General features: G+C 39.6%; 1 protein-coding gene and 1 long non-coding RNA gene across 6 annotated transcripts in view; one reads left to right on the top strand and one right to left on the bottom strand.

Annotated features, from left to right (window-relative positions):
• LOC142009296 (uncharacterized) overlaps window positions 1-25367 on the bottom strand; it is a 47901-nt gene that overhangs the window by 10352 nt on the left and 12182 nt on the right. For 3 of the 5 annotated variants that reach the window (XR_012644413.1, XR_012644416.1, XR_012644417.1), the window contains exons 5-7: window positions 23495-23535; window positions 14501-14540; window positions 5894-6053 (exon numbers count right to left, since the gene is read on the bottom strand). This is a non-coding gene — a long non-coding RNA (uncharacterized LOC142009296). Of the gene's footprint in view, window positions 1-1171; window positions 1259-5893; window positions 6054-14500; window positions 14541-23494; window positions 23536-25367 lie in introns of those variants that run through there. The other 2 variants (XR_012644415.1, XR_012644414.1) reach the window with 2 other exon arrangements.
• Window positions 1248-22286, top strand: MCMDC2 (minichromosome maintenance domain containing 2). The gene is made up of 14 exons (XM_074987122.1): window positions 1248-2178; window positions 2302-2432; window positions 2522-2581; window positions 3230-3425; window positions 5659-5781; window positions 5920-6027; window positions 7576-7704; window positions 9920-10157; window positions 12808-13013; window positions 14508-14671; window positions 15211-15387; window positions 17488-17630; window positions 20119-20228; window positions 21218-22286. Exons 1-14 carry the CDS (start codon window positions 2079-2081, stop codon window positions 21382-21384), a joined length of 2052 nt encoding a protein of 683 aa, XP_074843223.1. The 5' UTR covers window positions 1248-2078; the 3' UTR covers window positions 21385-22286.

Here is a 25367-nt window from a genome sequence, read left to right as displayed (position 1 = left end):
GCATAAGTGCAGCTTGCCAGTCACACCCTGGCTCTCACTAGCCTGAGTTATGCTGTAGGATGAGCCCAACAAACTCCCAGTTTTAGATTTTGCCCCAGAATGTGTATGTTGCACTACCCAGCCTTCTACTGGGAGAGTCCAATTATATTATATCCATTGTATTCCTGTAAGGAAATACAACAGCTGCTTATCTGAGTTACCCAGATATTCTCATATCAATTCACTGGATTAGATAAACCAGGTTTATTAAATACAAAGAGAGATTTTAAGTGAGTACAAGTAATGAAGTCAGAAATGATTACAAGAAAAAATAAAGGCACTAAAAACTATTAATTTAATGAACTATATTAGATTCAAGCATAGTTTCTCAGCACATACTTCCATGAGCATTACCAACTAAACTTAAACTCTTCAGGTCAGGACAACTCCCTGAAAGTTCAAGAGCTATTTTTTTTTGTTTTGTTTTTTGAGTTGCAGAAAATGCGGCAGGAAAAAAGGAGATGTCATGGGGTGTTTATCCTGTCTTTTTAAAGTGTTTCAGTCCCTCCTTGAAAAGAATTTCCAGCTGAGAACAGGGAGATAGGCAGTCTTCTGGAGGAAGGATGTTCCCTGCTGGACTTATGCACCTGTGACAGCTGTTTTCCTCTTTCCTGCTTGATGATTATGTTAATTGTGTAAATGAAAATTAAGACAAATACACACTCATTTGTCAAAACAGATCTGTTTGACAAGTCTGGTGATGTGAGTCTGCATGTGTAGTTTTACATCATACAGAGGACATTTATAACAACCCATAAAAGTGCTACGTACATCATATCACTGTTTATCAAATTACAGGTTTTCTAATGATACCTTATGAGGCATCTCTTGTACAAATGTTACTACAATAGTGTGTAGGGCTGTAAGGAAGCAATCTTGGAATACATATATAAACTTAGTATACATATACAAATTGGACTAAGTTAATTTTAAAAATAGTAAATATTTAGGAGTATTTAGACCAAGTCATTTTTCCTAACTGTGATGCATCCTGTGAAAACCATACTGTGGAATCTGTGGATGCAGAGGATCACAAGAAATATGCATTTCTGGTGCAGAGCTTAACTACAGGCCTACGATGACTGACCAGTCTGGTTCCACCACCTTTATTTATATCTATATAGATTACTCATGTACATGTGGTTCACAGTTACACAAACATTACAGAGATGTGGCACTGAAACCTGAAGATCCAGTGAAGAATTTGTGGACCTGGACACTTGGGAGAAAGGTGAATTTAAAGTAAGACAAATTATTATACTATTTCTTACTTTAAATATATTGATGTAGTAACATTTGTATAATAATATTGATATGCCTAATATACTCTAGACCAAACAAAATGACAAGAACACTACCCCAAAAAACTTACAAACAAAAAATAAGATCATACTCCTGAAAACACTTATATGTACTTTACGCATATGAGAGAATTAGCATAAGTGTGTACATGCATCAGTGCCTGAATTAGATAACATAAAGAAAATAACATTAATTTCAGAGTTACTGTGTAAAAAATTGTGATTGGGTGTACTGCTCTTCTCCCTAAGGCACAGTCTAGTTAATGCACAGAAATACCGTGTGATTTGATTTTTTTTATTCACACAGTGGGTATAAGTATACTATACAAAAACCTTAAAATTTGTGTAAAAGAATCACATGGTTTTCTGGTCCCTCCAAATTTAAACGTCTCAAAAGAATTAATTGTCTCTAAATAGTAGAAGATTATTATTAGAAAATTTACATTAACAACATGGTATTGTATTTCTTTGTTGGCAACAGGGTTTCCATTTTAAAGGGGAGTTCAAACAAAATATTTCTGAAAGAATTACTTTGTCATATTATAGAAGGCAATAATTATCTTTGTTTCATTTGTTGGCTCTTGATTTAATTTTTATAGATACTATGTCTTTTTTTTACATATTTTATCATTTTTTTTATTACAGAATTTCTGAGCGCTGATGCTAATTCACAACATATGATCTATATTAATAAATTCTAGTATTTTGATAAAAGAGAGCATAGAGCTTCACTGGAAGATGAGACCAGATCATCTGAAAATGAGAGAGGTTGCTCTTATTTACCTTGATAGGAGTGGTGGCCTTCAAAAATTTGTGGATGATTGCAAACGATACAATGGTACCATTTGTTCAGTAAATTTAGTAATATAGACAGGCCAAACAGTTGGTTTAAGCAATAATATACTTTATTTATAATGTGTGCGCACTAAAACTCTTGCTCATTGATTCTCTGCTCTTACAGACTTAAAGCAAAGTTACGCAGTCTATCGATTCATTATTTCAGTAAATCCTTCGGATATTGCTGAATTGGATGCAACTCTTGGAAATCACATTCTGCACAAACCCATGAAAGCTGCACAGATTTTTCAGTCAGTGAGTGAATTTGTACATTTACAGAGACAGAAATGTACTCAACATTTTAAACCAATTTTTTCTTTATAATTTTATTTCTTGCATTACAGGTCTGTTTCATAGCTATTAAAACGCTATCATTAATTGAGCAATTAGAGACAGAGGCCCAAGTAAGTTTATACTTTCTTCCAGCTTAAATAAAATTAATTTTTGAAATTATTATGTTGGGTTTAGAGATCAATGTTAATTTTTCAGTTTTAATTTCACTTTTATTCAGTAGTCTTATCAATCTAAACAAAAAATAGTTGGAACTTCTTTCCAACACATTCTCTGCATATGACAAGGGAGACATAAGAACGTAAGAATGGCTGTACTGGGTCAGATCAAAGATCCATCTAGCCCATTATCCTGTCTTCCGACTATAGCCAATGTCACGTGCCCCAGAGGGAAGAAAGAGAACAGGTTATCATTAAGTGATCATACCCTGCCACCCATTTCCAGCTTCTGACAGAGGTTAGGGACAACATTCCTCTCTGTCATGGCTAGTAACTATTGAGGGACCCGTCTTCCACAAATTAACATAGCTCTTTTTTGAAGCCTTTTAGTCTTAAACTTCACAACACCCTCTGGCACAGAGTTCCACAGGTTGACATGTGACCATGTGCTAATTTCACCCTATCTGACACATCGCTAGAATGTTTGTGTAACTGTGAACCACACTCATTTTTGTACATGGCTATTTATAATTTTATATCTAAATATCTCTCTACATTTTAAATAAAAATTTGTTTTAATGCAACCCTTTTTCTCTTATTGAGATTAACATAGTGTTGAAACCAACACACTTGCCTCCTCTGTCAAGTTACATTCTCAGACTTCGTGAGTTTCCACTTGACTACATATCTCAGAGATTTTATATGTCAGAGGGAATAGTGATTGGAATGGGTACTGTGACGAAATACACACAAGGAGCAAGATTCCTTTGTTCTGAGGAAACCTGTCCATTTTCTGAAGGTAGGAAAAAAAATATAAAATGACTAAAGTTCTAGACTCAAAAGGTTCTTTGATTTGCCCATTAACTCTTAACTCATTTACACTGAATTTTTAAAACTTTAGTATTTTCCTATATAAATAATTATGTAATTTACACAAAAGAACTGACCACCCGGGATGCATTCTGACATACTGAGAGCAGCAGTGTCAAATAGGAATTCAAAGATTGCCACATTTGTGGTTGTTGTATTTCCATATTTGCCCCATTTCCCCTCCCCCCAAAATAAATGACCTCCCCCTACCCCTCAGCCAGACACTCCCACCCACCCCACATGTTCTAATTTAATGCCACTGACTCCCCAGAGCCACCACTCGATCCACAGCCAAAGCTCCTGTCATGCACTTCTCCCACCAAGCTGTGAGGCATATGTGCAGAGCAGGCAGACAGCACTCCTTGTGTGCAGGTCTGAGGAGGAGTTGCATTTAATGACTCCAAGAGCAGCATGTGGCTTGAAAGGCATATATTCCACACCACTATCCTGTTCACCACGTTGTGAACATATTGGGCACCGGTTATACTGAGAGCATCACAACTTCCTGATTTATTTTGGTCACTGGCCGGATTTAAACTACAAAGGTTTTGCCCGAATACCAGCAAACCTTCCTCTCGCAGCAGAGAGACTTTTACATCTGCAAGAGAACTCTTGCCAGTGTACTAACAATTCCCAGAACAAAATAAGCTATACTGATGATAATTTTTTTGCCTGCCAGTATACTATATTGACTGTAGGGTTTTTTTTTTTTTTGCTTGTATAAAAATGTTGTAAAGACTCATAATATAACCAATATGATAATACCAGCCAGAGTTTCTTGCTAGTATCAGACTCCTGCCATACAACAGCACTGGATTAGGGTTGATTCCTTCACAGCAGTTTAGGTCTTACTAAGTTCAATGATGTCTTTGATTTCTATGGAACTACTCTCCCCTGTGTAAAATAACTCTGGTGCTTAAATTTTTTCAAGATTTACTGCTACAGTTGTTTTTCACAATGACTGTGAATGTGTAAAAGAGGATGTAATACCCAGGGCTAGAATGAAAGGAATGGCCAGCATATGTTTGGGTTGCAGTCTTGAAAAGGGCAATGGATAGCAAAATGATGGATATGGGTAATCCCCCCGACCACCAAAAAAAAAAAAGCCTGCCCCCTCTGCACCCTCCCTATCTTTTTCCACCCAGTCTCACACCCTCCTCCAAGCATGCTCCTTCCCTTCTCAACACCTCCTACCTGCCACTAAATAGCTCTGCCAGCGCATGCAGGAGGTGGTGGCAGGGAGAAGGGATGAGAGGGGTCTGGCTGCCAGTGAGTGCTAAGCACCCACAGAAAAGCAATACAAAAGGTGAAGCAAGTAAGTTGAAAATGACAGATATTCAGATTGGGACTGATGTGAATTGGAATGTGTTCCTCCTGCTGATGAGCAACACATATGCAAAATGACAGATCAGGGAGATGTGTACTGGGGGACCTGCATTGATTGTAGAACATACTGTAATATTTTTATATTTATAAAAATAGAGAGACCTCATGTAGTTTTGACTGCTGCTCAAAAGATCAGGCTAACATGATGAGGTTACAAATCTGAAATCAGCAATTCTGCCATCCAGTGGTAAAATTACAGCCTAATAAATTTAGTATACCATAATTGTTGATTTTTATTTGGTGGCAGCAGGAGACGCTCCCAGCTCATGAGAAAAACACAATGTGCAATAAGGTTGTTCATCTTACAAAAAGAAAAATAGGACACTTAAGAACTCCTGATTCAGTTCAGTGTTTTACTCACTCTGTTGCTGTGGCTGGTGATTGAAAATCGAGACACTGCAATTTTTTAATGAGCCAGGAAATTTCAGAGCTTATACTTGTTGCCACATTGTAAACTGGAGTAAATATCATTAAAACCTTTTATATATTATTTTAAGTAACTTAAAGTTCACTACAAGTAATTGTGACAACGTGAAGAAATATTGGGTATACAATCTATATCAGTGTTTCTTCCCAAAGTGTAATACACATACCACTTGTGGCACCTGAAAGGATTTCACAGGGTACATGGCAAAAAATAAATTACTAAAAATCAAGAGATAAGCCCTAGAATGGCACTGGGAGTAGGCGTGCAACAATAAGGCTAAAGTCCCAGAGGGGGTATGCAAATGTTTTTAAGTTTGGGAAACACTGGTCTACATAATACTTTCTATTAGGGTTTAAGTATATAAGAGTGCATACACCTGGAGCTACAGAGTCTGCAACAGTGAGGAGTGATTTTGTATGCAGTTTGTGTGCTTCACCACTGCGAGAAGACCTGAAATTTAGAGTACTTGGTGGTAAGAATTACATAATTTTTAATTGTATCTGGATTACATTTCTGGTTTTGTTACATTTTATTTAATTAGCTTATTCTTTTACAGCGTAAAGTACTGCTCTTAAACAATGTAACATTCTACACTTGTTTATTTTGTAAGATAAACAGATAGTTGAAATGATAGATGCAAAAGCTCTTACTGCTTTCCAAGGATATTCCAACAATGAACCATATTTCAGGATTCAATCTTTCACAGTTTTCCTGAGAGGTGAGTAGGCTGTGTGTTCATCTCTCCTAATATAACGGTAAAACACATGTTTTAGAACTGAATGATATTCCAGCAAGACAGCTTGTTAACTGGAAGAAGTTCTTGCCCTTAACTTGTATATTCATTTCTCTGGACAAAATACTGATAATTTTTATATTTAGTTAATATATTTATTTGAAAAGAAACCCCATAATTTATACAGTATAATCTCACTTTCTGTGTAACTCGTTTCCTCCTCCCGTCATATTATTTTGTAGTAGTTTAACATTTTTTGTGTTATCCCTCCTCAGGCTATCCATTTTCCTGATTTTTTTTTTTCCCCTCATGCTCTTTAGCTTGAGTTTTCTAATGTCCATTGCAAACAATATAGTATTCCTAATGTAAAAACTCAGCTATAGGCACAAAAAAAGTAATTATTTCCATGACTAAATATTTTGTCAGTACTGTAATCATTTTCCATTTTTAAAAAATCATTAGTTATGCTTTGGTGCTGGCTGTCCCTCTATAAAAGTCACCCAGAAGTTGAATCTCTCGTCAGGTCCTGAGGGTGCCAGACAGGTGCCAAGCAAGAGAATTTTCCAGACAGTGGGAAGTCAATATTTTCTGGTACCAACACTTACACAGCTCTTAAGATATTTAGGGGTAAATTACAGCTAAGTAACAGCACAGAACCGAGAGCCAGGACTGGTGGCTGGAAGCAAACTCTGGGACCACAGGAAATTTGGCCACACCCTTTATAAGTGGTCAAACTACAAATCACGATGGATTACGGAGTTTGCCAGATGAGCGTTCTGAATTTTTTCTCTCTATGCACACACAGTTAACTCAGTCATTTCAAAACAGAAAGCAGCACAGATAGAGTATGTTGTATACATATTACAAAGTAAAGCCTTTGAGCTGAATCCTTGGAAACAAGTGCCCCCAATTTTCATAGGCTACAATAGGCACTGACAGGACATAACATCTCACACACTGAGCTCTTTATAGACCTTACCAAAGACAATGCAGGTTTTAAATGACATGCACATAAAGATTTCCCTAATGCGTTTTTATATCTCCTTTTAAGTCCGTTCATTCTAGGTCCTTGCTTCTGAAGAACTCTATATAAACTTGTTTGTTTGTTACCCTCACCAACATAAATGGGTCTAATAAAAGATACTACCTAACAACCTGCTCTTTCTCGTCTTCATTTACTAAGGCATTTTACCATCACATTTGTGACAGTAAGTGATTACAGGAACACTGCAAATCTCAGTTCAGAGATCTGAAAATAGAAGCATTCTTTTGTGTTTCAGTTCAAAACTGTTATCCATTTTCTCAATAGAAGATCATCCAGTGGCTTATCCCACCCACTTCCCTCATGTGGTGCTCTAAAAAGTTAGAAACTGTCTACATGTACAGTTCTGTAAGGCTGCATTGAAACCAAACTGTTGTTTCTTCCACTCAATTATATTTTCTAACCTGATGCATAGGTTTAATATAAAAATACCTATAGAGACTTTGATTTTTAAATACATCTTCATATTTGTGTATATTTATTGTTTCTAGATGAATTGTCAAACAGAATGAAAATAGGAAGCAGGTATAGGTTTATAGGAATTCCAGCATGTGTACAAAGCTGCTCACAAGTTACAGTCTGTATAGAAGTCAACAGTATACAGCTCTATAGTCCAGAAGGTAAGAAAGGTATTAGTAAATTAAAAGATTAAGAACAGACAGTAGATCAACGATGTGACCATCTGCTGGAACAAGGAGATCCAGGTTTGGAAACTGCTTTAGTGCCTTCCCTCCAATAATCCTGAGTATGGGCTTACCCCAATCATCTTCTGCCTAACAGTGCTGTCACCCAAGAAACACACACAAGCTACTATTGTCCACTTTGTTTATTTAGGAAATACAGAACATGATTTAATATTTCTAAACTCTGCTTTTCATTAGATGGTACTGTCTCAGTTCAAGGGAATGGGAACTAGATTTTGCTTCAGGCTTCCTGCTCCTCAACTGTGGCTTTTTTTGGTTGGTGACCTTTGTCTTTTCTGATAGGTATTTGGTATTTCCAGGCTGCACAGTTCCCTGCCTTCATTCTGTTATTCCCAGCAGAGAGACATTGCCCCAGCATACCTGCTTTCTTTCTCTTTACAGCTGGGCAACAGTGTGACCGTCCACAAGTGTAAGTTACGAGGGGCCATATGCCTCCCCAGGGAGGGAGGTGTTACCCCAGCAGCAAACAGTCTGCTCCCCTGCACTTACTGGCAGCAACAAGGAAGGTCCACTGATGGATCCAGCTTGCACTGCTCCCAAGCCATGTCACTACAGGGAAGGGGCAGGACCATTCCTGCACTCTCTGGCAGGAAGCAGAGGAGCATCACTGGAGAACAGCATGAAGTGGGAATGCTTTATTGCCCTTCCCCACAGTTGCTGGTGAGTGAGGGGACGATGCAGACTTACCAAAGGACTAATAGGTCCAGCTCCAACAGCTGGAGTCTGCATTACTTCCCTGGCTTCTCCCCTTCACTGGGGGAAGGCTAGGGAGTGGGGTGGGAAATGCATCAAGGCTGCTCCAGCTCACGTTCCTCTCCAGCTACACCACTTTTCTTCCTGTTGGTAAGTAGGGGTTGCCCCCCAGGGTTCTCCCCACCAGTTGCCTCTGTAAATTACGACAGTTTTAAGTTTAAGATAAAAAGCACTCTACAGAAAACATTAGAACAAGAATGAACCACTACGCACGCCAATAAGCTTTAACAGAGATGACTCCATCATTAACATGCTCTCAGGCAGCAGCTGTTCAGTAGTACCCTCACCCATGGGGTTTCCTTGTGACTTAAAGTTCATCACAGCTTCAGCTCAGAACAAGTGCTCAGTCTTCTGGGGTCTCAGTATAGGACACATCCTCCCCTAAGGATTGGGGCCTGTCTGTTCAGTAGAGCTGGAAGAAGGCACAGAGACTAAACTTTTTCAAAAATCTTTTCTTTCTCTGTAGGTAAAAGGGGGTAGTCCTCCTGACCATTAGAGGGTAGCGTCACAAGGGCTGATAACTGAAGGAATTATATTATCATCCCTTTCCTCCTAGAGGTGTTACATACAACTCCACAAAACATACAAAATTGCACTTTTAATACAATGGGCCCCAAACATATCAAGCCTAACTTGGTAACATTTAATTTAATTCAATAAAATTTACCTTAATTCTGTAAGATTTAGCCAGAATGATGCAGATATTATCAGTCTGTCAGAGGAATACTTAGATGATATTTTAGACAGGAACAATTTCAATCCATGTATTTGCTTTTACTCAATGGGCTTGTCTACACACTATCGCCCTCCTTTGAAGGGGGCATGTAAACAAGCTAGATCAATGAATAGCAATGAGGTGATGCACTGCATATGCAGCACCTCATTCTCACAACACGAACACTGAAGTTGCTAACTTCCAAGTGGCAGCAAGCAGTCTAGCCACAGGCACTGTGAAGTGCCCATGCTACTTCGAAGTTCCCTTATTCCCAAAACGTTTGTGTTTTACACAATTAAGGTACATTTTATTGAATGAAATTAAATGTTTCAAAGTGCCTGTGGCTAGAATGCTTGCCACAACTACAAAGATCACAAGAATTATGCTAATGAGCCTCATTGCTATTCACCAATCTGGTTTATTTACAAGCCCCCTTCACAGGAGGAGGCTAGTGTAGATGACCCCAATATGTATTAGTGGACACTCCTTTACCTGTTTAGTAATAGTAAAACTAATATTAAGATGCTGACAATCTGAATTTATCCCAAAATAAATTCCATATATATGGCTTTTAATTTTTTCCTTATATCATCTGTTGATTTGTTTTAATTGTGTGAGTATACGTTAAAAAGTGCTGATTAAGATATCCTTTATTTATATTAGGTACTTCTTGTATCGGTGATAATTTTAAGTATCTGCTGTCCTTGACTTCGAGTTCATGTTGGAGGTTTACAGCCATACTTGCCAACATCTTTGCTTCCCAAGTTGTCCCACCGGGCACTTACAATACTCTCAAATTAGCCATACTGTTGAGTCTAGTCCAGACATGTGACACAGACAGTGAGACAGCAAATTACCTGGATCTTTTGATTGTGACCAGCGACACTCTAATAGCAGATAGGTAAACTGACACCTGTATTTTTTAAGAGTATGTTTGCTTTAAAGAAGAGGTTTGCCAAGTTCTTATATAGAGAGGCTTAATACTTTCTCACAAGGAAAACAGAGTTCACACTTCAAAACATTTATTGGGTGTTTACTCAGCAAAATAAAATTTTGTATAAAGGGTGCAATGTTTTTATTTCAAAATCCCCATTTCTGTTGACAGTTCGCCAGGTCACCATTATTATAGTGCTGAAATGGATGCAAACAACGTGATGGTCATGTTGGGCAGGTGCAATCCAGTGGCATTAACTGACCTGCTGCTTATGACCATTGTGAAATTAGAGGTTTTGCTTTTAACAAGGAAAGCTTTTAATGGTCAATGGCCTAACTTACTTGTTGAGTTTCCTGTTTAGCAGAGGGTTAGCAACAGTCCTTCTAAAATTGCTATTTAAAGGAGTACAGCTGCAGCTACAATGCAAAGATCTACTCCTCTCCATCCTCAAATCACTCTGAAAAAGCAACTAGTCTTGTCTAAACTATTTTGTCAGAAAGTTAACACTGTTGCAACCTCCAGTTTAGCTCCATAAGTGATTAGCAAGGTTTAAATGGGTGCTGGTATTTTTATCACTGTATTGTTCTGACCTGAGCAAGTACAGTTGATAGAGGTGAAAAAAACTGATGGCTGTGCACCCACAACAGTGTACCCACTCTTGCCCCTCATGGTCAACCTGAATGGATAATGGAAATTACAGGAAATCTTTGATTTAAGAAAGTCCAACAGTCATCCTCTCACACAACCACTCTTGGATTCAAATTATCTTAGTACAAACACAACGCTTCTATCATGCATGCCTGACACCATTTTAAATCTCTTCTTCAACCCCTCTCCAATATGACTTCATTATACTTCCTCAAAAAGGAAAGTTTTGGCCATTTGAGTTTTATTACTGCAACGAAAGCCAGAAAATATTCAGGCAATGGAAGAAATGCTTTCCTCACTAACCTACCCTTTCACAAATGATTAACTGGACATATTTAGCTCTAATTGAAAAAAAAAATCTTGGGCTGAAGCCAACCTTTGAAAGATTATACCATTTTTCCCCCAAAGGTATGAGCAACTGAAAAAGAGGTGAGAAAACAAACACCTGATTAAAAATACAGTATGTTGTATCCTATGAATGCTTAATTATAGCTATCTCCAGGATCTCTAAGAACACACTTTACAATCACCCCTGAGGCCTTGCCAATTTAAACTAACTTACACAAACATATGCAGGATAACAAAGTACCTTACAAATCTCATCTCAGGTACTTTTATACCTCCTTTTACTTGTAATATCCAAGTACCTACCAATATTTGAATGCCTTTATTCTCACAACAATCCTTTGAAGTAGGGAAGTATTATTATCCCCATTTTACAGCTGGAAAATTGAGGCACACAGATTAACAACTAGATTGCTAAAGGTATTTAGGTGCCTAAATACCTTTAAAAATCAGGCATACTGTGGGCTGGGGGAGCGTTGGGAGCAGGCTGGGTTGGAGAGTTTGGGGGGAAGCTGTGAACGGGGGGTTGCATTGCAAGTGGGCCAGAGAGTACGGGAGGAGCTGTGAGCTACGGGGGAGGGTGTTGGGAGTGGGCTGGGCTGGAGGGTGCAGGGGGGAGCTGCGGCATGGCTGGAAGCACCTGACCACATGGTACTTAAGTCCTTAACTTACCTGGGGGAATGGGTTAGGGGACCTGGCCAGGTGGGTGCTGGGAGGAGGCCAGGTCATGGGGTGGGTGGGGTGGGGGCTGAGGGCCAGCAGGGTGTTCAGACTGTGATGGTTGGGGCTGTGGAGCTGGCGGGTGGGGGCAGGCTGCCACAGATTACAGCTATGGGGGGAGGGTAAGGCTTGTATTAAACAGGGGGAGTTCACTCATCTAGTGAACAAAGATAAGTATGTATATGTCCCTCGTTTAAGCAAGTACTCGTAAGTACTCGTTTAACGAGGATGAGTGTAGATTCAAAGCGGTTCCACTGCATGTAGGAAACAACATTTAGGCTGCCCATTCTGCATGCCCTAGAATAAAGCTTAGCAGGGAAGGGCTCTGCACCTATGCCTTAGAGTCTCTGGGTCCACTCCTATGTAGATACACTAACCTTTCCTCAATCACCATACAATAGGCACAATGTTTAGGACTACTGCAGTAGACGCTTGATCCTGCACTCTTTAAAGGTAATGGTAAAATTTCCATAACCTTCAATGGGGCAGAATCAGGTACTAACAACATAGGAAGATAATTCAATCCTCCTCTGACCCAACACAGAATTTTGCCTTGTATACTAAACCATTTAAGAATGTCACATTAGAATACAACTGGAAAATTACGTTTCTTTGTGTAGTGCTACTAGGGGGAAACCATTAAAAGATAAATAGGAGTAACAACCCCTTTCTGATTGTGTATAAGAAACCTGAGTTTTTACCTTTGTACTCAAATATTTTAAAATCCTACAAAATGATTTGATTTCCATTTTCTCTAAGTGCTCTGCCTTACTCAAATGAAGTTCCAGTGTGTGTACTTTTAATACTAATTGTATACATACAATTTGTTTTTGTAAAGGGAAAACAATTTAAGTACATTTTTGCAGGTGTTGCAATTTGCTGACAATTTTTCTCCCCCCGCTAGGATTCTGAATTACAGTGTTAGTCTTGTAGCTCGGGGAATACGGCACCCCACATCTAGTGACATTTTTCCTACTGTATCCAAAGACAAGCATGGAACTGGAACAGCTAGCATTCAGGCTTGCAGTGCTCTGCTGGCCAAAGGCGGTATCTGCTTCATAGGAAACTTGTTGTCACACAAAAAGGATAAGCTTGAACTTCTGCAGTCAGGTAACCACTACAAAGCTATTTTGCATATACTAAGCAATCAGAAGAGGGAAGAAAAGAGTGCCAGAGGAATCGCAAGTAGATCCAGTAAAAGGCATAGGGAGAAGTGGGAACACCAGGTCTTGAGGAAGCTAGTTTGTACTGTTTGTCCAGGGCCCTTTAAATCATACATGCAACTCTGCTCTTGAAGAAGGGGGTCTTACCTATAAAAGCTCCTTACTTAATAAAGATTTGAGAGAGTCTTTAAGGTACTGCAGGACTGCTCGTTATTTGACAGAGATGTTATAAATTTCTCCCTAACTGTCATCAGATAGATAGGGGGAAAAGTGAGCTGATAATAAGGTTAATAGAATTTTTACATAAGTGGATCTTAAAGCAAGGGATGATATGATCACATTCTTATTAAGGCAGAAGAGCTACCTACTACATTAACTGTTTAAATCAGGCATGTCCAACCTGCGGCCCTGGACAGCTAGTAATGCGGCCCCACAAGATCATAAACTTTTAACATTATTATGTGATTTATACACATTAACTATATTATATATTTTATATGCAGCCCAAGACAATTCCTCTTCACTCAATGCGGCCCAGGCAAGCCAAAAGGTTGGACACCCATGGTTTAAATTATAGAAAACTAGCTTATAAAGGATGTACATCCTGGAAGTGGCAAGCTCTCAAATTATATTAGGAGTTGATACAAACTAAGCACATTTTAGCATGGTAAGATTGTTTTAGAGAGCCCTTTCTTGGAAGCGGGGCACATTCCTGTCTGTACCAGCACTAGTGATTCAAACAAAACATAACTTGATGTTATGTTTAGCTTACTTTCAACCAGGGATGGCTTGCAGTTACCAAAAGACTGCAAGCATTTCACTTCCTTGCATAGATGTAGCTAACGGATTTTATGTAAGTTAAAGATTGTGCAAAGTGTACTAGACGTGTCTTAAAATTGGCTACAGATAGTACTCTGGCTTGTTAAAAAACAGATGCAACTTATTTAAATTATACATGTAACATGCTTATTTGTACTTTATCCTAAATATTCTTTTTGAATATGGAAACAATAGCTTCTGCAGGGCTGTGAAAAATATTTCAGCTGGAGTACAAAAGTTCAATGCACAAATATTTTCTTCATGCCTCTCCACTAATAGCATTAGGATTACTTTTACCCTTTTGTATTAGTGACTGAGGAGAACCTGACTTTCCCATAAAAAACTATGTACAATATACACACAGTCCGATAGCACCTTAAAAACTAACTTATTTATTAGTAATGAACTTTGCTGGGTAAGATGAAAGCTCATTATCTAATACATTTGTTTGTCTTTAAGGTGCTACTGGACTGCTTGTTATTTGTGAAGCTGCAGACTTACACGGCTATCCCTCTAAGTGCAATATGTAATTGGAATTATCCTCTGATCCTCTACATGGAATCAGAGGTTTGTTACATTACAGTAGTTAAATTTAAGTAACATATATTGTCTAACCTGACAGTGCTGGAGAGCAGAACCACTACAGTCTTCATTCCTGGAAAAAAATACGGAGAAGATGTTGATCATCAAGTTATTCTTCCAATTCAGACCAGTTTCTGGTCTTTTGTAGATGAGGAGTCTTCCAAAAAATACGTACAAAAAGATAACACTCCAATTGGCAAGCTGGTAAGACACACACTTTGTTATAACAATAGCTGCACTGTATAGTAAACCGTCAATTTAATGGACTAATGGGGGAAGGGGTGTCTGTTAAATCTGAATCTGGAGGACAGGAGGCATTGCAAGGTGCATTAGGGAGCGCTCCATCTGACACCTGAAGCTTGGGAGAGAGCTCAGCAGCAGACTGACACAGGTGACATCTCCCCAAACCACAGTGAGGTCACTTCACATCCTCTAAAACAGACCAGGTTTTCTAAACACAAGGCCTTTGGTTATTAATGGATTTTATGCTGTTCCTGCAGCCTCTGTATAAAAACAGGATTATAGAATTTGTGCCTGTGTGACATTGGATTACTGTATTTCCCCCTGCCCCTCCAAAAAAGATTATATTGTCACTCAATATCTCTGCACTTGGGCACCTATCAAAGGCAGCAAGTGCGCCTGCAATGTTCTCCACAGTATACTCAATTTGATATCTTCTGTTGATTGAAAAATAAGCAGTTGAGCTTTTCTGTCATGTTGCTTTGGGGTCTAATTCTGTTTAGGACTTCCGATCCATATCAGCTAACCTCATAGATGCTTTTGGACTTCTGATACACTGCAGTGACTTATCTACCCAACCAGCTCTTCCTCTTGTGGATCACATCATGACAAAAGCCATTGATCCAGAACAAGTACCTTATACCATCTGCCAGCAGTTCACAACACACGATTATGAACAGGTGATTAGCTTCAGTTCAGAACAAAATTGTATATGATAATCTAGTACTATTATTATGCATGATGTGGTTTTCCTAAAATGACTTGTATACTTCTGGCCATGTAGATATTCAGTTATTATTCCATGACCCATTCTCACTGAAGCCAATACAAGTGCTGCCATTATTTTTCTAGATAAAATATACATCACTAGGTAGTATTAGAGGGGTAGCCGTGTTAGTCTGTATCTGCAAAAATAATGAGAAGTCCTCTGGTACCTGATAACTGACAGATTTTTTGGAGCATAGGATTTTGTGGGCAAAAACCCACTTCAGTAGATGTATGACATGCATCTGACGAAGAGGGTCTTTCACCATGAAAGCTTACGCTCCAAAAAAATCTGTCTAAGAGGTGCCACAGGACTTCTTGTTTTGAAATTGGTGGGTGTTTTTCTGAGCATTTAACTAGTGGGAGTTGCATCCTCTTTGTATCTATTCCTCAAAGCACAACCTCAGAACTTAGTACCAAACAGATTAAATCATGTTATTTCCAAAAGAACTGCTTCACGGGGAAGAAAGGGCAGAGATCTCTGACAGGAAGAATACAGTTATATATTATTGGAGAATAAGCAAAACAGCAACGCCCATTTAATCCATTTTTTTTTAAATGTAAGCCAGCATACAGTGCAGGATGGAAAATAGTTATTGAATTAAACCTGGTCCAACTCCATATTGGCCTGATACACAGTTGATATGAATACAATATTCATGTTTCTCCACCATTCAAGGCATTTCAAACCATCAAACTTTAATTGCAGTTAATCAAATTTCATCCTAAATCACAGTAAGAAACATCTGTTAGCAGGATAAACATTGTCTTTCAAAAAGTGCAAGGTAAATGCTGACAGGCAACTTAATTGTGTCTTCTATGCACCAGATTGTTTTCTGGGGGGTTCTACACTAATTTTTAAACACTGACATATCACAGAGAGAAAGCCATGCTAGCCTATATACTATCAAAACAAAAAAGCAGTCCAGTAGCACTTTAAAGACTGACAAAATAATTTATTAGGTGATGAGCTTTCGTGGGACAGGCCCAATTCTTCATATTACCTAATAAATTATTTTGTTAGTCTTTAAAGTGCTACTGGACTTGTTTTTTGTTTTGACATATCACAAGCTATGCAGCTCCTCTGTTGTTGGTGAGAGTAGAAGTTCCAGCATAGCAGATGCTCTGTGGCCAGTTGGACATTTACTTACTATCTGGCTGACAGCTAGTCCTTAAATTTTAAACCAGAAGTAATCTATCTGTCCAACGCGATGAAATCAACAACAGGTATCCCAAGAGAGCAGCCAACAATATGGGAATCTATTATTAAATGTATTTTTGGTTAACTACTATTTCCATTCTGAGGGACAGAAATTGGATTTTAAAAGCTTAAACACAGAAGTGACACCCAAATTTAGATCTTGTGCAAGCATGTTCACTTCCAGGGATCTCACCCCCAACACTGCAACTAAATTTGGTCCAGAGTTGCATAGTAATAAACAAACAAACAAATCCTTCAGAGCTGTAATGTCCTAAATTACATATATAGATTAAAAGTAAAGATAGCATGCAAAATTGAACATTGACAGTAACAAATCAGTGTCCTAAACCCTCTTCATACTAAAAGTTGGTTTTGATTCAAGTTTGAAGTCATTTATATACACTCCTTTTAAAGAGCCAAGTTATTAAATAACGATGTTGGTAAATGTAATTTTTAAAAATGTAGGTCTTCAGTATGCAGCGTGGACAAGAAAGGAACATTTCTATTAGTTTAATGTATGTTTATTTCTAATATTTCATTAAACTAGAGAATAATTTATTTAAAACTACTGAGGGAGCTTCCAGCATATTTGTTTCAATGTAATAGATTAATGAACAAATTACTTGGTTCCACACCTGAGACATAGCTAGCATATTACTGCGTAAATAGTCCTAATATTTTCTAACAATTGCAATATAGAAAATATGGTCAAGATTTATTATTATGCAATTGCTGTTATAAATATTAAAATGAGCTTTGGGTGTAAGTTTTCAACAGTATTCCTCAAACATTTAAAACTTATGTTGTTTTTTAGTTTATTCTATTTGCTAAGAATTTGCAAGTAGAGCTCAGTTCAGAAGCAGAAAGACTCATTCATGGCTATTACCTAGCAAGTCGCAGAGTCAGAACAGATTCTATTCATGGATCAAAACTATCAACATCTGCATTGAAAAGCCTGTACGTTTTAATTTTCCTAATTAAATTGCTTAACTTATTCATGCTTCAAAATCTTCATCTGTAAAAATAGTGCTAGTGCTTGCTTATTTGGGAGTTATGAGACACTTTAAAATAAAAACAGAGATCTCTGTAAGAAAGGTCCTTCAAATTTTCAAATTAAATATTTATAAAATTGCAGGATGGTTCATTTATCCTGAATTTATTCTGGAGTATATCCAGAAATATTTATTTGAACTAACTTATTAGCCAGGCATGAAAACTAATGGCTATTTAAAGGCCAAACCTCATCACTAAAATAACTAACAAACACTGAAACAAATCTGCAAAAACAGAGCAATTGCATTTAGACCAGGGACTCCCACCCTACAGGTCGCGACTGAAATATGGGTTGCCATTAAATTTCTCTAAAGGTCACCAGCCGCGTGGCTCCAAGCCGCACATGTATCTTTAAGGAGTCATTTTAGCTGCTGCTGCTCACTCATCTGGCTCCTTGTCCCTGCCCTGCCACACTGAAATGGAACTCAAATTAAATTAGTTTAACAGCTGGCAGGAATGATCTGGCTGTTAAACCAATTACACTAAGTCGCATTTCAGTGTGGCAGAGCAGGGAACTGCCCCACTGCAGGTGGGGGAAGGGAGGAGGAGGGCTGGGGGGAGCCGCACAGAGGCAGCGGTAGCCTAGTGAAGGAGCAGCAGGGAAGGGAGCAGCAGCGCTCCTGTGAGGTGGGTGAGGGGACAATTTGGAACTGTGAGGGGTTTAAGCCAGGGCAGGGGGGGTAATGGTTTGGGGCTGCAAGGGGTTTAAGTCCAGAGGTGCTGGGGTGGGGAATGAAGACGTATCCAAAAAGAAAAACAGGGAAGAACCTTCCCACCCCACCTGGTTTTGAATTGCCTTGGGTCACAGAGTCTTACTGAATTGTCAGAACAGGTCGCCATCTCAAAAAGTTTGGGAACCACTGACTTAGATTGTTGAAGTATCCTTAATTCAGTATTTAATACTTGAGCAATGCAACAGTTATGCTTGTTTCATGCAACATGAGGGAGTTTTATAACATGCATTATCAGACTATTCTGGGAAAGTGAAGTACAAACTAGTAGTGTACCTACTGGGCTGTGATGGAATAAGCAGTATGTAACTTTGCCCATGTGAAGTAATTTGAGTACGGTAAGTTCTCAGAGTATGCGAGAGTTCCGTTCCATGCACCCTCACGTAACTCTGATTTCGCATAAGTGGTGGTCCAACTTTTTCCCCAGAACACATGTTCTGCAGCTGGGGAAGCAGCAGAAAGGTAAATCCTGGGATGTGGGGGCAGTTGGGGAGTGTTAAGCCTGGCGGTGGGGTGGGGGGGGGGGGGAGATAAGGCTGGGGTGGATTAGGGCTGCAGGGGGAAGGGGTGGAGTTAAGCTGGAGCTGTGTGCGGGGCGGTGAGCCAGGACGTGGCGGGAGGTTGAGCTACAGCCAGAGCCAGGCGCAGGTGGTAAGACGGCAGTGGGGGTGAACTGGGGAGAGGGGGTTGAATTGGAGCCATGCGTGGGAGTTTAAACTGGGGCAGGAGGATGGAAATGGGGCCGCGTGCAAGAGGTTTGAATTGGAGCCGTGCATAGGGGGTTTAAACCAGGGCTGGGAGTGGAGGGTGAAACGGAGCCACGCACAAGGGGTGGGGAGCCAGAGCCAGACGTGGGGGTGGGGGAGGGCAGGTGAGCCAGAGATGTACGCGGGCAGTGAGCCGGAGTCAGAGCTAGGCATGGGTGGTAAGCTGTCAGGGGTGTTCAACTGGGGCTGCGTGTGGGGGACTGGTGGGGCTGAACCAGAGCTGCATGCGGAGTATTTAAACCGGGGCAGGAGGATGGAAATGGGGCCGCATGTGAGAGGTTTGAATTGGAGCCATGCGTGGGGGGCTTAAACCGGGGCAGGGGTGGAGGGTGAACGAGAGCTGCACGTGAGGGGTGGTGAGCCAGAGACAGGGGTGGGGAAGCAGGTGAGCCAGAGCCTGCAGGTGGTGAGCTGGCAGGGGGTGTTGAACAGGGACCAGGCAGGTTGAGTCGGAGTCACACCTGAGGGGTGATGAGCTAGAGCCAGAAGCAGGGTTGAGGAGTGAGCAGGAGCTATGTGTGGGTAGTGAGTGGAGCTGGGGGAGGGGCTGAGCCAGGGCCATGGAAAGCCAGTGGAGTTGAGCCAGAGCAGGGGGAGTGAGTTAAGCACAACTGTAAATTGCGCTACAGGGTTTACTATAGGAATCAGGGTCAGTCACGTAAGAGTGGGATCGCATACTCTGAGTTTGCATACTCCGAGACCTTACCGTATACAGCATTTAAACCTGTAAAAATTGGATATGGTATTGAAAATAAACTGCAGTTGTGCTGCTACTGATTGGCACTATAGCTAGCTTTTTAGTCACTGAGTGCATACCAATATAACTTGTGTACACTGACACACTAGCATTTTTATCTTACAGTTTTCTAAAACACTGGCACTTTTTTATTTTAGGGTTTCATTGTCTGAAGCACATGCTAAGCTGAGTTTAAGGCAGAAAGTGCTTGAGGAAGATGCGTTGATTGCTGTCTTATTGTTTGAATCATCCCTCATTTTAAAACATGGTAAAATAAGTTTTAACAGACTGGATCTGTTAGTTGAGTACTGTATTAGGTGTACGTGTGCACAGATGCTTTAAATTTGGTCAATTTCAACATTAGATTTAAACTGATATCAAAGACGAAACCAATTTTGAATTGAGGCATATCAAAATGTGGCTATAAATACCCATGTTTTCTTAGTTAAAGCACTGTTTCCATGCTAAGAATAAAGCAGCAAGGTTGACTTGATAAAGACAGAAAGCTAAAGAGCAAAAGATCTCTCTGAGAAGCAAGAATTATTTTGGCTGTATCTAGCTTCTCAGGTAACATTTTACAGCTTTCCTTGTACTCATTCCCTTATTAGAGGAGTGGGATCTACCAAAAACACTCTAGAAACCATTAATGAAAGGTGTCAGGAGCTCAATATTGTTCAACTCAAACTTATGTCATAGCAATATATCTCAAAGGAGTAAGACTTAACTTAGTCCTTTACATCAATAAACTGTTCAAGTTAACCAGTAAAGGATGACACTCCCCATTGTGTGTGGGGGGTGGTTGTTTGTTTAAAAAAAGACTGCCTGTTTTGCCAAGGTTAGGAAAAATTCCTTCTGTCGGAGGAATTTCCTGTCATGGATCATAATACCACAGGCTCTAAGTGGCTCCCTCTGACAAGAGAGCTTAAAGGATCTGAGTGCCAGAACCTATACATACAGCAGACTAATCGTGTCTCTTACCTGCGTCTTGGAATTTCAAGGCAGATTTCTGCTTTGAATTTGGTTCAGCTAAACACCCGTGTAAAGTTCATATCTGATGCCAGCCCCCAAAAGCATTCTTTAATAGAGATGAAATTGAGAGCAAATTGGAAATATTTTATAACATGCAGTTAGTGCTCTTTTCTTTAGTCAGCCTTTCAAACATCACTAAGCTGAAGCAGAACAGTTGATCAAGATTTTACAGGAGTGTATACAGAAATCTATTAACATAACAGTTTCAATTCATTCTTCTTTATGTAGGCACCTCCGTGTTTTGTGTAGCCCTCAATGCAGTGTTTCCATTTGACCTCAGTGATGAAAACTCTCTGCAGCAAAGAGATGTTTATCTGATGCAGTGCCATCACCAGCTGTTACAGTTTATTGCCACTTATGGCCCTGGAACACATGCGACCAGTACTGAAGAATAAAGAACTCTTTCTGAAAGCAGAGCTTATTCCCAATTCATCATAAAAATTTGTTTTGTTTTGTTTGGGTTGTCTTGTTTTTAAGATGTAAATACATATTTAAATTTTTAAAGTTTTAGAGTGATGCTACTGCAAAATGTTTATGAAAGTTGATGTTTTATGAAATTGCTACTCCTCCAGATAAAAGTTCATAAACAACAAGAAATTTAACAATACTTCAAGCTAAGTTTCTCAGGCTGAGCATACTGCTAGACAGATGGCTTCTCAAAGCTGTGGCCTCTAAAGATAAGATTACCCAGAGAAAGGTGCTTGTTGCTGAAAATATTAAGCAAGTGAAAATGCTCATGTGTGCACAAATTTTAAAACATAACAGCGACAAGTAGCGAGAAACAGAGTTTTAAACATTAACCATTGCTGTCAAATGGCTTAAAAACTACAAGTTAGTTTGTTGACCAATTTATTCAATCTAGGGAATAAACTTTACCAACTGTGTCTGCATTATATGGGTTTTTTTTGCTGCTGCAATTCTTTCAACAACACAATGTCATGAGTACTTATCATAGAATCATAGAACAACAGAGCTGGGAGAGACCTAAAAAAGCCATTGAGTCCAGCCCCCTGCCCTAAGCAGGACGAAACCCATCAGATCAGCCCAGCCAAGGCTTTGTTGAGGCGAGACTTAAACACCTCCAGGGATGGAAACTCCACTACTTCCCTGGCAAGACCGTACTTCTTAAACTCTGCATGTATACATACATAGTAAAGGTTTTAACAGGTACCTTTTTATTCAGATGCTTTGAGGTAGGAGTTATATTATTATTCATATTCCAGAAGCACCAAGAGGCCTTAGGGACCCACTCTTTGTACAGCATCTAGCATTAGTCCCTCCACTGAAGGGCTCATACTCTAAACAGAAGAGACAGAGGCTACTAGGGGAAACAAAGGTGTGAGGTAACTTGCCTACTGTCATACAATCCATGAGTATGAATCAGGCCTCCTGTCCAATCACCTCAGAGACTAGACCAGGGTGGGCAATCATTTTTGATGGGAGGCCACTCCAAGATTTTGTAAGTGGTCAAAGGCTGCAATTTAGATAGCTTGGGAATGAAGACTAGAGGACAAGCAGGGGACACATGTGGGGGCAGTTGCACTGGGGTCAAGAGCTCCCAACAACTGCTGTTGCTACTGTAGCAGCTGGAGCCCTGGTCCCCTTTGAAACACCATGGAAGAGCCAGTCCATATAGCTCAGAGGGCTTGTGGGAGGGGACCAAGCACCTTGCTCCAGGCAACAATAAAAGCTGTCTGCTCTCAGTCCCACGCCTTTCACCATTTTTACATCAAGAAGCATGGAGCTGTTGTCTGCCTTGTATTTATATTAATATGCTGGCTATATTTTAAAAAGCTGAACCTTTCTGGGATTTCATAGCAAGCTATTCTCATTGTGAAGGGCAGTAGCTATAATTGAGTGAACCTTGGGCCTTTGAAGAGAAAATGCCCTGTGATTAGTAATTTCTTGAATTTGCTTTTAATTTTCCCTTTGCCTTTACAACATGACTAAAATCAGCACCACACAATTGAATAATTTCAGCATCAGTTCTTGCAGACAAGGGTCTGCATTACAAAACCACTATCACATCCTACATGCTTGTTTACAGGCAAAGTTGGGGACAAGATCTGAATGGGCATAAGTACAATGACTATCTTCAACCCTAGCAGTAGTCCTGTCAATTTAGGCAAGAATTAGGAAAGCTTAGATTGCTATTGTCCTCATTACGCAAGGCCTCTGCATTAAAAAAAAAAAAAGAAACTTTAAACAGCACAGCTGTCACTCTACCAGCTTTTTATGAGAAAAGCACTCAAACTTTAAAAGACTACTTTAATATCCTTGGGACAGCAGCTTTAGAGATAAGGTGAAGAACTCTAAGAATTTAAAAAATGCCCTAGCGTACGTTCTGATCAGTTTGCATTATATCAATTCACACCGATAATAGCCTTGGGATACAGTTAACATGAAAATAAAGGCACACAGATATAACAGAAATATTAGCTTCTGAAACATTCAAATACATTGAGAAATATACAAGTTTTGGTAGTTGCAAGTTAAATAAGTTACCTGATGTGCAATTAACACCATGGGTGATGTAAATTCTTGTTCTGAAAAGAAAAGGCACAAGAAATGCACTTAAATTGGATTTGCAGTTTATGTACTCTAGCTAACTCAAAATTAAGATGGCACATCAGACTCTGATCTTCTCATAAAAATATGTATCAGCTGAGTGCGACAAAAAAGTAATCAGGCCATCAAAGCAACATTCTGCCACCCAAGTCTAGAACTAAGCTGATTAGTCATCTCACAGACAATTATGCATAAAGAAAGAAGGTATCAATACAATTTAAGAGCATCTAATTCTCTGGAACTGAACCTTTGTTTTTCCTATTTAAACCTCTTCTCAAAAATTAACACGGTCATATGTAACCCAAACATTTAAAACTCAAGAGGTCTGGCTGACTTTGAAAAAAAATCAAGCACTATAGTTTCATTTTCTATTTAAATGAAAGTTTATGAAATTCGTAGGGCTGACAAGCCATTAAAAATAGAGTACTGTTTAAGTATTTTGAATATTTTCTACGTTTTCAAATATATTAATTTCAATTATAACAGTACAGTGTTCATTTTATATTTATGTTTGATTAAATGCAATCTCTATCAAAGTTGAACTTATGTAGAATTATGTACAAGAACAACTGCATTCCAAAGTAAAAGGATGGAAATTTTTAGAGCCTATTGACATTTACAGGAGATAGTGCTATCCACTTGTTTACACTGTCACATGAAAGTGAGCAAAGGCATTTGCATGGTACCATTGTAATCAGAATTGCAACTTATTTTTGTGCCAGATATGCTAAAGATTCATATCGCTCTTTATGCCTTAACCACCATTCCAAAAGACATGTGTCCATGCTGAAGACAGGCTCTGCTCAATGATGATCCAGCACAGTGTAGGCTGACACACGCATTTTCATTATCTGAGCCAGATGCCACTGGGTGCTTTTTTTTTTTTTTTTAAGCGGGGGGGTGGGGTGTCAGGGGAGGTGGGTCAGTTCTGTAGTTCCACATTGGAGTATTATTCTCTTAAGACTGCTAAAAGCATGCGCCATATCTCATGCCTCTCAGATTCTTAAACCTTGGATAGAATACGACAGCTCTCGTCAAAAATCTCACATTAAGATCTAACAATGCAAAGAAACTACCAAACAAAGTTGTGCTGGGCCATCATCTGAGATTGCTATAGCATGAAATATATGGCAGGATGTGAGTAAAACAGAATAGAACACACAGAATTCTTGCCCAAAGCATTCAGTTAAGATGTAATTAATGTATGTTTTTTCTCCTAATGAGCATCACTGGCATGGAAGCACATCCTCTGGAATGCTGGCCAAAGCATGAAGGAGCATAGGAACGTCTAGCACATCTGGCACCCAAACTCTTGCAGTTATAAAAGTGCCATGTGAATGCCTGTTCTAACTTTCAGGTGATGTTGTGAATAAGCCAGCAGCATTATGTCCCATAAACGTAAACGATCTTGTGTGTCTTAGCCAGCAGTGGGCAATAATCTTTGTTGGGGAGGCAACACCAAGAATTTGGAAAGTGGTCAAGGGCCACACTCTTCCATGATATTAATGGAGGAGGTGCAGGGTCTGGGATGGAGGCTGGATGCAAAAGGGAGCTGGGGGTAAAGGCCTGGGGTGCAGAAGAGGGTGTGAGGTCTAGGAGAGACTGAGTGAAGAAGGGGGGTGTGACCTGGGAAGGGGGACTCGGGTACAGGAGGAGGAGCAGAGGGCTTGGGTTATGGGGGTGCAGGGTGGGAAGAGTGGGGAGGAGAGGTCTGGAGTGCCAGTGACAGGCTCTGGCCGGGAGACTTACCTGGGCTGAGACAGGCTCTCTGCCTACTCAAACCTTCTGCCTGTTTCACATAGCTCTCTGC

This window comes from Carettochelys insculpta, chromosome 2 (genome assembly GCF_033958435.1).
Source record: "Carettochelys insculpta isolate YL-2023 chromosome 2, ASM3395843v1, whole genome shotgun sequence".
NCBI classification, from domain to species: Eukaryota; Metazoa; Chordata; order Testudines; family Carettochelyidae; genus Carettochelys; species Carettochelys insculpta.
The sequence above is the reverse complement of the archived record's forward strand: the minus strand, read 5'-3'. Positions and strand labels throughout refer to the sequence as shown.

Coding starts and splice junctions, on each gene's coding strand:
- MCMDC2 (XM_074987122.1), top strand. CDS start 2,079: ATGAGACCAGATCATCTGAAAATGAGAGAGGTTGCTCTTATTTACCTT. Junction 15,388..17,487: donor CAACACACGATTATGAACAG/GTGATTAGCTTC, acceptor GTTGTTTTTTAG/TTTATTCTATTTGCTAAGAA. Junction 17,631..20,118: donor ACATCTGCATTGAAAAGCCT/GTACGTTTTAAT, acceptor TTTTTATTTTAG/GGTTTCATTGTCTGAAGCAC.